The 16143-nt window shown below is 54.2% G+C and overlaps 1 protein-coding gene across 1 annotated transcript in view; it reads left to right on the top strand.

Moving 5' to 3' along the window:
* The window catches only part of FBLN1 (fibulin 1), a 78862-nt gene extending 63381 nt beyond the window's left edge, over nucleotides 1–15481 (top strand). The window contains exon 17 of the mRNA XM_030855649.3: nucleotides 14758–15481. Coding sequence (XP_030711509.1) covers nucleotides 14758–14897 — 140 coding nt within the window. The 3' untranslated portion in view covers nucleotides 14898–15481. The remainder of the gene's footprint in view (nucleotides 1–14757) is intronic.
* The last annotated feature ends 662 nt before the right edge of the window (nucleotides 15482–16143 follow it).

Here is a 16143-nt window from a genome sequence, read left to right as displayed (position 1 = left end):
GTTGAGTCTGTTCTGGGTTGTTCCCTGAGCTCCGCTTCCTCCGCTGGGTCCCCTGAGAAACAGAAGCGCTCCCGTCCTCAGCTCCTGGCGAGGCACCGTGGCAGCCAGTCCTGCTCCCAGTAAAGTCTGAATGAATGGCGATTGGCTGGCTCACCTCAGAGATTGCTTACCTGTATTAGGTTGAGGAGTGATATTTCCTAATCACAGACACCATTATTGTCATTAGATGAAATGATTACGTGACAGGTCCTAGCAGCACCCGGCACACAGTAGGTGTGCAGGAACTCAATGTTAATGGAACCCAAACTTTTTCCCAATGCCGACGCTGTCTGTACTGAAGCAAGATGAGGGGCCTCTAAGTTTGCCCGGTCTGTACCACCCTCGTGACGATATCCTCACTCCCCCTCCTAAAGGGAACCAAAACCTTTTGCATTTTGAAATAGCACTCTAAGTTTCATCTGTGAACATATAAGGATTATTACCCTATTTCAAGTTAAGTTTGAAAATATCAGTGGCTGGGGTGGCCCCTTTTGGGCAAAACACAGTGGAGTCTCTGCTGCTACAGAGGGAGCATGGAACTTGGGCTCAGATGTTCTGGGCATAATTCTGGCTTGATTCTCTGTTTCGAGCTGTGTGACCTCAGGCAGGTCTCATAACCTCTCTGAGCCTCAGTTTTCTTCTCAGCAAGCTTGCCATAATACTTGCCTTGCCGGGTTATGAGGACTGGAAGGAGTTGTGTGTATTTTAACATCACTGGGTAGGTTGTTAGGGTGATACATGAGCCACTGTGAGGAAGCCGTTTGGAGTGGGAGAGCTGGTGAGAGCTCGGGGCTCCCTGAGAGGACAGGACAGCAGGCCAGAGGGAGGCACGTGGGACGGTGCCAGGACTGTTCACCCCAAAGTGGCTCCAGCTACCTGGGAGCTATGTAATAGGCACATCTCGTGGCCTCAGCTGACCAGTCGGGCCCACCCTGAAGCAGAATGATGGAGGCTGTGCCTCCCGAGTTCTGTCATCCTTGAATTATCTTACTCATTCGACAAGAGCATCCTGGGTTCCTACTCCACGCCGAGCCCTGGGCTGGCTGCTGAGGAACAAATTTACACCCAAGCCCCAGGTCCTGCTTTCAAGAAGCTGCCTCCTGGCTTCCCTAGCATCCTGCCGTCGGAATTCCTATAGCAGAGAGTGCTTGCTTTCCAGCAGTAGGCTCTGTGCCTGTTAATGTCTCAGTGGGAGAGACAAGTGGTGTGTGTCAGGGCTGCCATGTACAGTTGAATATGTTGTGCACTGAGAAACCCTAGGGGGGACCATTCGCAGCTGCTTCTATGTGCAGTGCACAACCTAGTCAGCTGTACATAGCAGCCCCAGTACAAGAGCTTGTGAGTGAAGATACCAGCCTAGGGCTTCCCTGGTGGTGCAGTGGTTGGGAGTCCGCCTGCCGATGCAGGGGACACGGGTTCGTGCCCCGGTCCGGGAGGATCCCACATGCCGCGGAGTGGCTGGGCCCGTGAGCCATGGCCGCTGAGCCTGCGCGTCCAGAGCCTGTGCTCCGCGGCGGGAGGGGCCGCAGCGGTGAGAGGCCCGCGTACCGCAAAAAACAAAAAAAAGATACCAACCTAGCTGTGCCTCTGCCCCTGGCCAGGCGAGGCCTCATGCAAAGCAAAGAGCTTGTTCGCCTGGCCATCTGGCTTCAAGTTACCCTCAGTGGTCCCAGCTACCAGGGCCCAGATCGCCTCTGCAAAATCATTACCTCTTAAGGGGTTAAACGTGCGCTGCTGACCCCATCCGGCAGCCTGATTCGGAAAGCTTGGCCCGGGATCGGTACACATTACGAATGAGGTTCAGAAATTCCACCTAAAAGCAACAGCGCAGCCATCCCTGCCAGTGACGAGTGATCCGCCCTGTTCCGGCTTTCACGGCAAATCCCGGGGATTAGGCGCTTTCTCTTCTCCGGGAGGCACAGCCCCGTCACCGGGGGGTGGGGGGTGGGGGGCCACACCCTGGCCAACAGCCAAGTTGTTTCCCGGGTGACAGCGCAGGGACCGGCCTCGGGCCCGACTTCACCTGGAGGCTGGCCGTGCGGGGAGGGCAGGAGGGGGTCTCTCAGAGGAGCGAGATGGGGCGCGAGAGGGGGACAAACTTTGACACTTTTTGTGCTTCTTGCACTGGGACCCCGCGGAGCAGAGATAGGTTCGTAGGCGTCAGGCCCAGCGCCGTCCTGACTCGTAGAAATGCAGCTATTCCCCCTGCAAGCCCTGTGAGGAGGGCTTCTGACACCCAGTTTCACAGGTGCAGAAGCTCTCAGAGGCCACCCCCCAGGCAGCCCCCTGGCTCGGGCAGGACTCTCAGGGCTCAGAGGGGTCCACTGGGGCACAGCCCTGCTTTTGAGCCCCCCACCCCGAGGGGGGCACACAGGGGCCACAGGGCTCCTCGCTGGACACCTGCCCGCTCCTGCCTCTGGACCCATGCGTCACATGGGCTGCTTCTCACACCTGCCTCCGACGTCTTCACCTGGCTGTGAGGTCCCGCGAGCCTGGCCAGAGCATCTTCCTCTCTTAGCAGAGCACTTCCGTGTCACGGGGAAATGTGCTGCAGCTACTCTGTTCCTGAAGCTGGAAGCCAGGGACCCTCTGCTCTCCTCCTCCCCCCCCCCGCCCCACCCACAGCCAGTAGCTGCTGGTTCTGTCAGGTTTTAAACCCCAGCTTTCACGTCCAAACCTGCTGCCTGGCTGGAGAGACGTCCTCAGCCTCAGCCTGCTTTTCTCCTCCCCAGCGTCCAGCGCTCTCATCCCTTCCTTTCCCCTCCACTCTGCTCCAGCCACCCCAGCCCGTGCCCCAGACCCCAGACATTTTATGGCCTCTCTCTTCTCCTGAACTTTAGCCATAGCATCCACCTGCTTCTCCTCTTGGTAAGCTCCTATTCATCCCTCAAAGCCCAAGTCAGCCATCACCTCCTCTCACATGCCCTCCATGCCCCCCACAGGCAGAGTGTGCAGCTCCTTCCTTTGTGCCCCCAGGGCACCCTGGATGAGCTTCTTATAGGACTCCTGTCATACTCATTCTTCTAGCAAATAAGGTGTGTGTCCAACAGGTGCAGACCCTGCTCCAGGGGATGTAGCAACGACCAAGACAGACAGACATGAATCCTTACCTCATACATGTTTTATTCCAGAGGGTAGCAGCAGACAAGAAACAAGTACAGTCTCCACACTGTCAGGCGGTGGCGAGTGTTATGCAGAGGCAGGAGAGGAGGGGGGCAGCGTGTGGGGAGCAGCAACTGTACATCTGGTGGTGGAGACATTCGCCTAAGACTCGAGGAGCTGAGGAAATGAACCATGAGGAGATCTGGAGGAAGAGCTCCAGGCAGCAGGAACAGCAGGTGCAAAGTTCCTGAGGCAGCGGCGAGCCTGGCGTGTTTGAATCACGGCAAGGAGGCTGCAGCTAGAGCAGAGGCACGGTCTTGAGGCTGTCGGAACGGCTCTGGCTTTTCTGCTGAGAGAGGTGGGAGCCACATGAGGGTTTCGGGACGAGGAGGGAGATGACCTAATATTATAAAGGCTCCCTCTGGGCTCTGGGGTGAGGCTGGGCTCAGGAAGACACTGCGGCTAGCTCAGTGATCCAGGCTGGAGATGACGGTAGTTTTGACCGTGTGGCCCCGGCAGGAGGGGCGAACAGTAGACTGATACCAGATGTGCTGGGAGGTGGTGCCAGGCTTTGCAGACAAATTAGGTGCCGAGGCAGGGGTGACCCCTTGGATTTCACCTAAAGAACAAGGAGACTAGGGTTGTCATCAGGTGAGCCAGGGGAGCTGTGACATGGCAGCTTTGCGGAGGTCAGAAGTTCCCTTCGACATTAAGATTGAGGGGCTTGTTGCACACCCGTGGCCATGCGGGGTAGAATAAGTGAGTCTGGGAGGTGTTAGCACGTGGTAGTTGGAGCCCCAAGGCCAGACAAGCTTGCCAAGGAATTGAGTGTAGACAGAGGAGAGAGGAGGCCAGAGACCAGGCGCTGCAGCCTCCTGTGCTCAGAGGTCGGGGAGATCAGGAGAGGAGGCCAGCCTGGAGGAGGAGGCCTTTCCAGGAGGAGGCGCAGTGAGCCGTGTCAACGATGGTGAGTCTGGTCAGATGAGGACCAAGGATTCCCCATCGGATTCAGTATCGCCCCAGCTGACGGTGACCTTGACAAGGCTGTCTCAGTGCAGCGGGGTCAAGGGGAGAGACACCGGAGTGGGAGTGCTAGAGGTGGCTCTGGGGACTCCTTCTAGAAGATCTGCCGTGCGTGGGAGCAGAGAAATGCTGGTGCCAGCAGGAAGGGTGTGGTGGGCATGACATTGTGAGTTTCTGCTTGACTCTTCTCTTTCACCGATTGTGAATTCCTAGAGGCAAGAGCCTACGAGGGGATCATTTGTGCCATGCCCCCATCACCCTGTTTGTCTTTCTTTCTGGCACACGCACGCATGCACACACACAACACACCCACTAGGAGGTAACCCGGGCCCGGCACCCAGCAGGCTGCAGGGTCACACTCGCCTGCTCACTTCCAGAGTAACCAAGGGGTTAAAGTGAGTCCAGAGCAGCCTCTTAGCATTTCCCGAGGTTCTCCTGGGGATCGGCTGCGTCCAGAATGATTTGTGACCCTCTTACTGCTGCTGTTATGCACCTTTTGAAAAGCCTTTGATATCACCGGCACATTCATAAATTATTCTTTTTTTTGAGAAAATGAAGTGTTTTCAGTCAAACAGCAGTAGAGGCATGTTGTGCAAAATGAGAAAAAAAGAGTCTGACGATGATATGAATCTTCCGACGGCCTCACCTGACAACCATATATACACAGAGGACCCAGACACCCACCGTCAACCACTGTCATGGAGAATGCTTCCTGTGGCCTCGGAGTTGGGTGTTTCCAGATGGAACGTCCAATCCGTGCCTGCGGCTTGAGGACCCCAAGTATTGGGTCCCGATTATCACAGTTTTGTCTTAACAGCAAGCCCTCCTCGGCCCCTGCCACGTGCCAGGCACTCTTCCAGCATGTTGTACACACGTATTGTGTCACTTAAGCCTGTGGGTGATGGCCCCATTCTCCAGGTGAGGAAACTGAGGCACGGAGGGAGTTCCAGGCTCAGGGGGCGTGACTGAGGCATGCACACAGCGTGTTGGGACTCGGTGTGGGGTTACTGCTGCCGTGACCGTCCTCTGTGACCTTGAACCAGCAGGCAGAGTCCTCCTCTTTGAGGTCTACCCCAGTCCTGAAATTTCTCTGCATCCCTGGTAGCCGTGAACACAGTACACAGAGTCACTGCATAACAAGTGTTCAGTTACTGGCTGGTCAAATGATTCTCTTTCTGAGGATCCAGTGCCGGAAGAGCCTCTGTGGAGCCTTGGCCAGGGATAAAGGGAACTGAAGGCTTGGGTGTTTCGGGCTGCCGCCCTGCCAGCAGGAAGCCCTCTGTGTCCTGAATGGGCTCATTCTTAGTGCCTCTTGGGAAGGAAAGGAGAAAAAGGGATGGTTCTCCCCAAACCTCAGCATGTCCCCTCCTTCTGAGGTCTGGCAGTGACCCCATCACTCCAGGAAAGGGTCTCAGCTCCTCGGGGCCACCAAGCCACTGCCCACCTGCTGGCCTCCTTGCTCGCCCCTCCCTCCTAATTCTCACCCACTTGGGAAACTGAGAGCAGAAATCCTCCACCTGAGCCCCTCCCCGAGGCCTGTTTCTGTCCTTCAGAATCGAGCTCCAGGTCAAAGTCCTCGGTGACGCGCGCACGGGCGCCGTCGCGGGTCCCAGCGGAGCGCTTCCCTTTAGCGCTGCCGAAGCAGCTTTGCTGACCTTTACCGGCCTCTACGCCCCGTCATCTGTGTCTGCCTCCCCGGGGGCCCAGAGCTCCGTGAGGACGCAGACCGGCGCTGCTCTCACTGTCTGTAACCCCAGCACCCACGCAGCCCGGCAGCAGGGGGGGCTCGGGGCCCCCAGGCTGCACTCACCAGCCAGGCGGGCCTCTTAATCCCTCGGGGCCTAATCGCCTCTGGAGAAGGAGGTAGCACAGCCTCAATGCCTGCAAAGCAGAGGGGGGACCCGTCTCTCTGCAGTCTAAGTCAGGCCGAGCTGGCCAGACCCCTGCTCTTCCTGCCCTCTCGTGGCTTTTGCTCATCTTGGGGGTCTGCGAGGGGTCTGGCGTGGCCGGGGTACGGCCAGTGCTGAGAAACCAGGCTGGGCAGGGAGGCGGGGCCTAATCAAGGGGCGCCTCACCTGCTGTGGGCCAGGGGCTGGGCGGCCGGTCGAGAAGAGTTCTGGCCTTGGGGCAAGAGGCCTGTGGACTCCAAGTGCCAGGCCCAGGGGCCTGGGGGAAGGGCATCGGGTTTGGGGGAAGGTGGGGAGTTCCAGTTGCCCATCTGGGGGCATCTGGAGAGATGTGAGTGAGCTGATGAGCTTGGGACTGGGCCAGGGAGGGACCCCAGCGGGCACGTGGGTAGGGGCTGATCCAGGCGGGGAGACACACAGAGGAAGAGGAAAGGGTTTCTCACCCTTCCCATCACAGTCACAGTTTTGGCCAAGTTGGTAAAAGCAAGTGCATCAGACGGTAAATCCCTTCTGGAAAACTGCCCAGGCCTCCTCTTCCTCTGGCGAGGGCATGCGGCTTGGTGGCAAGGGCAGCAGGCAGGGATCTGGGTTGGGGACCTGCTTTGCTGTTGCTGGTACCCTGAGGTTCAGAACTCACTTCACCACCGGAACCTCCTTTGCTCTTCCTGGAACCTCGGCCCACGAGGCCCCAACGAGTGTAGCTGAGATGAGGGAGAGGAGATAGTGGATGGGGGTGGGGACCATACCAACCACGCGCCCTGGAAATGTTTGGACCCGCGTCCCGGAAGGAGTCTGAAAAGTTCAGGGCGGAGCTGACATTTCTTCTGTTTCTCCTCTGGGGAAACGTGGAGCCTGGGGGTTGACTCTTAGTTGCTTACAGCTGTCCAGACTGTCCGGTTTAGCTCACAGGAGACCCGTGGAGAAAGCGCATTTGTCATAAGCAAGAAATCGGGAGGATAAGTTCTGCTGAGGCACGTTGGGTGCCATTTGGTATTTGAATATGTGGCCCAGACACCTGTCCCCCTCCTTCTAAGCTCCTACCTGAGCGTTTTTCAGGGCAAGAAGAGAAGACAGGGTGTCAGGAACTCCATTCCTTCCCTGCCAGTGAGTGATGTGATTACCCTCTAGTTCCTTTCTGCCATTTTTGCCCTATAGCGATGACTCAGCAGTAAAGTTTCCTCCATACCACGTCACACCGTGAGGAGAGAGCAGATGCCGTGGGGCGGAGAGAGCTGGGCTCGGGGTCAGTCCTGGCCGGATGGACGCCGTGCCCTGAGGGCTGTGTGATCCGGGACATACAGCCCCCAGAACCTCATTCTCGTCCCCAGTGGAAGGAAGGCGATGATTCTTCCCCACTAGCAGCGTGGGGAGAACAGGATGGAGCAGTGGACACGTGGGGCCCCTCCGTTTCTGTTTCCCTCCCCTGCTGTGGACCTCCTTCCAAGCCCATCAGTACTCTAGACTGTTTGCTTTAGAAGTAGGGACCGCATTTCCTCGTGTTCCTGATTTTTCCTCTTTGCCTTTGGTCTGTGCTGTTAATGCTAGCCTGCAGAGACGTTATTCCTATCAAGGCAGATTTCCCGAGATCTGGGTGGTGGTTTGCTCCTTTCCAGTCGCCCATCGTGTTAGTGTTTGGCGAGACCACGTGGGCCTCCTGAGCTCCTGGGTTCCAGCACCTTGTCCACACAGGCCCACTCGTCACCTTCCCCCTGCTCGTGGCTCTGTGTGGTGGCCACCAGGGCCAGACAGTGAGACCTGGCTGTCACGTGTCGCCTTCCTCCTGCCATGCGGTCAACGCCTGAAAAGCCAGTGACTTTTGACTATTGTTCATTTCTTTCCGACACTTTCATTTCTGGGTGGTAACTTTCAACTTTATAAATTGTGCTTAGCACTTTGATCTTTAGTTCATTCATTCATTTAGCAATTCATGTACCGAGTGCCTCCTGTGTGTCCGGTCCATAGTAGAACCAAGGACCTACTATGTTCAAGAACGAGAGATACAAGCGTGACCAGGAAAGACAGTGCCATTGGCCTCTGGCCTCACACTGCAGTGGGGAGACTGTGATAACCAAGAAGAAAAATGACTCTATAACCTGATTTCAGGTAGTGATCACTTCTTATTCTTTTATGATGTGGACATGTGGCTTTCTTTTTTTTTTAATAAATTTATTTATTGGCTGCTTTGGGTCTTCGTTGCTGCACGCAGGCTTTCTCTAGTTGTGGCGAGCGGGGGCTACTCTTTGTTGTGGTGCGCGGGCTTCTCATTGTGGTGGCTTCTCTTGTTGCAGAGCACGGGCTCTAGGTGCGGGGCTTCAGTAGTCGTGGCACGCGGGCTCCAGTAGTCGTGGCTCACGGGCTCTAGAGCGCAGGCTCAGTAGTTGTGGTGCACGGGCCTAGTTGCTCCGCGGCACGTGGGATCCTCCCGGACCAGGGCTCCAACCTGTGTCCCCTGCATTGGCAGGTGGATTCTTAACCACTGCGCCACCAGGGAAGTCCCGACATGTGGCTTTCTTCCCTCTTCCTTTTCTAACTGGAATCTCTGTCTTTTGAAAAGCACAATTTCCACTGGCATGAGATATCATGCAGTCTCTAGATTGATCATCCTTTTTGTCAAGATACTCTTTGACAACTCTGTTCACGCCATTTCACTTGGTCGGTTGTAGAATCACAGGACTTGGGAGTTGGAGGCTGAACTTCAGAAAGACGGTGACTCGTACAAGGTCACACGGCTGGTCGCTAAGGAACCAGCATAGGAACCTAAGCTGTGACTCCAGGTCTCTTTATAGATCAGTGTCTCATGCTGGTGAGACACTCCGTGGCTGGTCTTCCTCCTTATAAACAACGGGGAGACAATCAGTTGCAACCTCAGTCAAGCAGCAGAAGCTTGGCGATGGCTTCAGGGGCCTGGAATCCAGACCACAGTCCCCGAGAGGTGACGGAGGTCTCCCACTGGACTCTCGTGCTCCGTGTTCAGGCTTCTGCATCCCCCGCACATCAGCTGCAATTTACAAAGCAGAGACGAGACATGAAGATGAAGTGCCTGAGGGGACCTACATTTTTCAAAGGGAAAAAAAGGCTTAATTATGTCTTTAAGAGGCACAGACACGCCGAGGAATACCAGCAGTGTCTGAGACCCGAAGCAGAAATGCCAAGGATGAGGATTTGGAAGATTAACACAGTTGAACTCAGCATCATGGCCTTTTTTTTTTCCTGGGGCTCTTGAAAGGTAGGGAGGTAAATACTCCAGCAGGTAAGATGGACAAGGCAGGCGTGATGGAAAGGCAGCTCTCCCTTTGTCCTGCATTTTGCTGCTGGAATGGTCATTGCACGTAAAGCTGCTCTCACTCGGAGCCTTCAGTGGCCCCCTTTCCTTCAGGACAGTTTTGAGGGGCCCTCAAGGACTGGTGTCCCTTCTTTCCTCTCTCCTTCTCTTTTCTCTCTCCTTCTTTCTTCCTCTGCCTTCATTTCACTCAGTAACCTTAATGGTGCTCCTGCTGTGTCCTGCCCCAGGCCCTGGGCTGGGGACAGTGAGACAGAGACGAGTATGATGCAGACCCTGCCTGGGAAGGGGGAGCCAGCTGTGAATATTCCCTGCACTGGGCAGATGCAGGGCTACAGCCGAGGGAGACACAGAGTGGGGCTGCGGAGGCTTCAGGAAAGAGGACACAGGCAGTCTAGCTGGTCCCCGGTGCCTGGCACATAGCAGATGCCAGCTATATCTCTGTAGAATCGAGTGGACGATGGAATCGGACCCCTGGTGGAGGTCCAGTTTCTAATGTTTGTGATGCCACATATGGGCAGCAAGGATTTCTCTTCTTCCCTCTCTTGTTTCCCTGCACTGGGAACGTTGGTGGTAGTTCTGAAAGAACACTGGTCTAGAATCGGCGTTGGGGAGGAAGTCAGGAAACTGCTGACCTGGGTTCTGGGTTCTGTGAGCCTGACGAGGTGTGAGGTCCCTGGAGAAGCCCTTTACCACCTTCTCAGCCTCATCCATCTATCTTCCCCAAGATTAACACTGTTCCCAGAGCTGACCCGAACCTTCACACTTTTGGCCTTTGCACATGTCATACTTGCCTCCTTAGCTCCTACTTACTCTTCAAAATCTGATTTGAAGTCAGCTCCTCTGTAGAATCTTCCTTAAACCTCCCCCGTGCAGAATGGCCCCTATTGAATGGATGGGTGGGTGGATGGATGATGGATGGATGGATGGATGGATGGGTGGGTGGATGGATGGGTGGATGGGTGGATGATGGATGGATGGATGGATGGATGGATGGGTGGGTGGATGGATGGATGGATGGGTGGATGATGGATGGATGGATGGATGGATGGGTGGGTGGGTGGATGATGGATGGATGGATGGGCGGATGGATGGATGGGTAGGAAAGCTGTGAAGAAAGAAGTGATATCAAGAGAAAGTCTAGGTTCAGTGAAGATGAAGACAAGGAGGTGGAACTCAGGCTTGAAGTAACCTGGGAATGAAGGGAGCGTGTTCACCCAATCAGAGCCCCCAGGAGGTGTGGCTAGGCTGAAGAAGAAGTGGTCAGGTCTACTGAGTGGGCGTGGGTAGCCTGGGAAACTAGGGCTGACTAAGGTTATAGATAGAGTTGGAGATTCAATGTGGACCTCAGGGCGGAGGAGAGGGACAGAGAAGCTGATTCTGGAGGAGTGGTAAGGGAGGCACGTTCCTCAGCACCTGTTGTGTACACTCCTACGACGATTTCTTTAACCCTTGCGGCACACCTGTTTCTTCCACCTTAATCATCTTTTTTGTTAAATGCAAAGATCCTGAGAAAATCCAGGCCCTGAATGTGCCCTGAATCTGAAATTCAGCCCCTTCAACACCCTTTTCATTAGAACAGCCCTTTGCTTCCTTCAGTGTTTCATTTGTCTCTTAGCTGTTTACAGTTGGAACAACCAGCCGACAGCGTGCAGTTCTGGTCTTCGGCCATCGTAGAAACTAAACCTCGTGAAGTGCCCTAACACGACATGTTTAGGTACATTTTCTACACGTTCAGAGTTTTCCTTTCTCATAAATTTTTAAGCCAATCCAATAAAAATATTCAACTCTTGCCATACTGTTCAACCGTGTAAGAATTCAGCTCTATTTTAACTGAAAATCAGATCACATTTGAACGTTGGGAAGCTTTGTGACATCCAGCAGTCCCTTCTGAGGGAGAAGCGGCAGGATGGCCTTGGGATGGTTTTGTTCATGATTCTGAAGTTGGCTATTGTTTTTCGTTTTCTGGCCGCGCCGTGTGGCACATGGGATCTTAGTTCCCCAACCAGGGATCAAACCCGCGCCCTTGGCAATGGAAGCCAGAGTCCTAACCACTGGACTGCCGGGGAAGTCCCTGAAGCTTGCTGTATTTAATCCTTGTTTCACGGGAGAGGAAATGAGGACTCAGAAAGGTTGGATAACTAACCTGGGGTCATGCTACTGACCGAGGTCGGTTGGACTCCAACCCTTTGTCCTGAAGAACTGCAGTCTTATAATCCAGCTAGAATGACCCTGTCCTCGAGCCCAGCTCCCTGCATCAGCACCTTCTCTTTTCTCTCCGTCCCCAGGCTGAGCCCACCGAGGACAGCCCCTCACGTTCTCTACACTAGCCCGGTGCCCGGCACACGCAGGTGGGCCCAGAAACTTCTGTGGGTCTGAACTGCTGATGCTACCAGAGCTCCCACACGCAGCCAGGAATCTTCATTTAAATGTGCGTGTGTGTGATGTAATTATTTTGTAATATTTACATTTTCTATATACATTTATAATAATACGTATTTACATATTAATATATAAACTGTACTTTATATAATAGTAATATAAATTATATAAACATCTATATAAAATATATGGATACATGCAAAAGATTATATAACTATAAAATAAATACTATACACTGTAATAGTATTTATATATAAATTAGATTTTGATCTATTTTAAATAAGCTCACTTATATTTTTATATATGGTTATAATATATATTTTGTATTTATAATAATCAAACTATATTTCTATATCATATATTACTTATATGATATTTAATATAATAATAATATATAGAAATAAATATATATCGGATCATAGCTTGCAGAAGCGTTCCCTCCACCTCCGTTGCTCTCTGTCCTAAAATAGTTGTCAGGCTCGCGCAGCCTCTCACCCCTCTCCTTCAAGCCCCCCGAGCCCCTCTGAGCACCGCCCCTGGGATGGATGCCGTCGGCAGGTAACCCAGGCCAGAGGCTGGTGGGCGCCCGTGGTGGTCTCAGGCCTGGGGAGAGAAGAGGGTGACACTGATGGGGCTACTGAGGAGGCAGGAGAGCTTGGGGCCGCGCCCCCCACAGGGGCCACGCTGACCCAGGTCCAGCCAGTGCCCAGGGAAGGGCAAGTGGGAGTGGCCCGGTCATACTGAGGGTGGTGACAAGCCCGCATCTTTAGCCGGGAGCTGAAGATGTTCATGGGCGTTCAAACAGGACAGAGCTGCCATGTCATCACCAAGTAGGGGCAGAGAAAGGGTGCTGACAGCCCGCAGAAGCCTGTGCTTATCTCTCCATCAGAGCTACAGCCCTTGTTTGCTTAGAATAGCTTGGAATTCCGCCCTGCTGCTGGGCATTTCACTTTTGAAACTCAAGCTCAGGGAGTGAAAGGGGGGATGGCGTGCCCAAATTCCCCTTCTGAGCATGAACTTGGTGGTCCTGACTGGGAACTGGCCGCTGGTGCAGAAGGCCTTAGGGACACTTCGGTCTCCCTGGAGCCTTCGCTCCTCGCGGGACGGATGTCAGGGGCCTGACTGCTCTGCCCCATGTGCACATCTCCCAGGTCTGCGGCAGGGCTGTTTGTAGAGACCAGCTTGGAATCGGTGGTTGGATGCAGCAAACAGTCAGTGGCTCTTTCTCAGCCTGTGGTTGAGGAGCTGCAGGCTCCAGGGTGTTCTTGGCGGGCATCCCTGCAGTGGTGTACGGGCACTGAGCGCTCTTTCCCACCCTGCCTTGTGTGACGTCATGTTGGTGGCTTGAGATCGGCCATGGAGATTGTCATGTGGCACAAGTAGAGGGCCGGCCGCTCCAGCACACCCCTGCGCCACGTGACTTTGGGGAAGTCCTAATATCAGAGCGGGTATGATGGAGGAGTGACCTTTCCTAAATGTCAACAGCTATGGGCGGCACCTGCTCTGTGCCAGGCGCTGAAGATCTGCAGGGAGGGCCACCTCCTCCAGGAAGCCTTTCCTGATCCCCTAGCCATGCTCACCTCCATCTTTGCCCCTGCTGGACAACGTGCAGACTTCTATCAGAGCACGGCACTCATCTAGATCTGCCACCAGCTTTGAAGCCAGGATTCTTTTCATTTTCTCGGTGTCACCGGGAACAGTGTCTGGTACCAGTTGAGGAAATGCATGAACTCAAGTGGAAATGAAGCACTGAGCCCGCTGGTCTGGTGGGGAGGTAGCCCTGCACACCTGGAGCTCACACCTTGGCAGACGCTGTGCTGGGGTGTCTGCATCACACAGTGCAGAAGCACAGGGTCAGGTGGCATCATATGCTCACTGAGGAATCTGGGGCCCAGAGAGAACGGTGGTCTCTCCAAGTCCACGCAGGTGGATAGCACTCACCTTAGCCCCATCTGTCTGGTCCCAGAGCGCAGGAGCATATTCTCTCCGTGAGCCTTGGGGTTGCGCTGCATGGCCAGGCAGTGGCAGCAGGGTCCGGCCTGGAGACGTGGAGCTTCCAGGCACAGGTCTGGGGAGACTTACGGAATCCACTCATACCACCCAACCCCGCTCCCCTGCAAGTCTGCAGAACGCCTGCGGTTGTTCCTTCTTCCACTGTGACTGAGCTGAGCTTGTCTGCCCTGTACTCTGAGCCTTGACAGGGGAGGCCTCGGATCATGACCTTTGCCTGGCCCCTGTCTGGTCCAGGCAGAACTCCTCGCCACCCCCAGCAGCTTCACACAGGTTTCTGCTTCCCCAGAATGGACACCTGTCTCCACTCTGCCACCTGTCCCATTTCTGCTTGCCCTGCTCGGGCTGGACCTGAGCCGCCCCTTGCGTACTTGTTACCATGAACACGGAACCGTGAACTTAGCTGTCACCCTCCAGAAAAGAAGCGTGGAGAGCGAGGGAGCCAGGAGTATGTCCCATGGGGAATCGGGACTTCTCTGCTCAGATAAAGCGTTTCTGGGACCCCACTGCAATCCTCAGTGGGAGGGATTGAGAGAAGAGGATCATACCTGCTTTATTTCTTCCCAAGGGTCACAACTGGGCACAGTGGGTAGAAGGGAGTGGGACAGGTGTCTGCTGGGCATCTACTCCATGCCAGGCCCTTTATCTAGACTCTTAAATCCTCGGTCACGTAGATGGTGGTAGAGGAGGGAACCTGGGCTCAGAGAGAACAGGAGCTGGTGTTGACCCTGAGGCATCTGACTCCAAAGCCCACACGCACAGGTTCCCTCACATTCTGAGCCGCACACAGTGGAAAGGTTGTGGTGAGCTCACTGTCACTCGTCCCTAGAGGTGGCAGCAGAGCCCGGGAGTGACCACTTGGAGGGAGATGCTAAGCATCTGGTTCAGGTGGGACTTGATGAGGCCTAAGTCCTCCTCTAGCTGTGAAATTCCTGGAAGGAAATCATTTCCCAGATCTCCGTGTTCCTTCGGTCCCTGCTAACTCCCAGAACACCTTCTGCTCTCTCTCCCCAGGTGTTGTGCGCCAGGTGCGGCCCATTGTGGGCCCATTTCACGCTGTCCTGAAGCTAGAGATGAACTACGTGGTCGGGGGCGTGGTGTCCCACCGAAATGTCGTCAACGTCCACATCTTCGTCTCTGAGTACTGGTTCTGAGGGCCAGCTCACAGCGCAGCCAAGCCTGTGCCTCCAGGCCAAGTCATTGCTGACGATGACAACGCCCTGTCCCTGTTTGTACCACCCAGACATATCTTGATTTTATGTATTTGTTTGTAGTGTTAGGCCGACATGTATTAAGCTGGGCCAGATGAATAAGTCCATCTTTTGTATTTTGGTGTTTAAATAATGAGTCCAATTACCTAACTGTTTGGTTGAAAACCTTGCTTATTTTTTAATGCGAAAGTTACATTTTGCTCCCTTTTTCTGCCTCTGGGCTGGGCGTTGCTAAGGACCAAGGGAAAACAAGACATTTTTCAGGGGGCAGCTAGTCCAAATGCTAAGAGAAGACCAGTTCTTGCCCTGATTTTATGAAATTTGACATTTGGTGCTTTTTTTGCCAATCAGATTTTGTATGTCCAATTCTAAGGACGCAGCTGCCAAAGAAGAGCAGGTATGATAAACTCTGCCCAGAAGCAGCGTGCCACAATGCCTTGGGGAGCACTTCTAGGGTAAATTACAGTTCTGTGGAGACAGAAAAATCCCTCAGTAAAGACAGAGCCAGTTAGGTTTGTGTGTGGCTCTAGTATGGTCACCAAAGGCATCTCTGGGTTTTCCGCAGCCTGCGTCCATCATAGGTGGGAAAATAAACAGCTTTGTGATGCTCCCGATGGCCTGTGCGGGGGAGTCTTTCAAGAGGGGGGATCCCGACCAGCAAAGAGCCTGCGAATATTCCCCAAGGCCTTCTCAAAACCCTCCTGCCTCCCAAGGTTCTGGGCGGGGTCCAGCACGTGTGTTGGAAAAGCTTCCAACTCACATCATTTCTGACGGCTTGCCCGCCCCCTAGGAAGTGGGGCTCAAGCACCCCCCATGCCCCACGCTCAGCCCAGCGGGCACGTCACGGACCTCTGCTGATGGGGTCCGTCGTGGGCACTCTGATCCCCTCTAGAAGTTGCTGGGGAGAAATAAGGATTCTCTTCAGTGGGAAGGAGAGACCACCAGAGGCACTGACGCCCCGTGCATTCTAAAACTGGTGCTTCGTTTATTCCTCCTGGGAACCCAGCCGGGGGGGTGTGGTCTTGCCCGATTTAGAGACACGCAAACTGGGCTCAGAGAGAGGAACTCGACTGCCCAAAGTCACACAACTTTTTAGAGATAAAGAAGGGATTCAAATTCAGTCTATCAGACTCCAAACTCCATTCCTCTGTAAAACCCTGGGTCAGAAGAGACTGGATTTATGGGGTAT

Source organism: Globicephala melas, chromosome 10 (genome assembly GCF_963455315.2).
Source record: "Globicephala melas chromosome 10, mGloMel1.2, whole genome shotgun sequence".
Lineage (NCBI taxonomy): Eukaryota > Metazoa > Chordata > Mammalia > Artiodactyla > Delphinidae > Globicephala > Globicephala melas.
The sequence above is the reverse complement of the archived record's forward strand: the minus strand, read 5'-3'. Positions and strand labels throughout refer to the sequence as shown.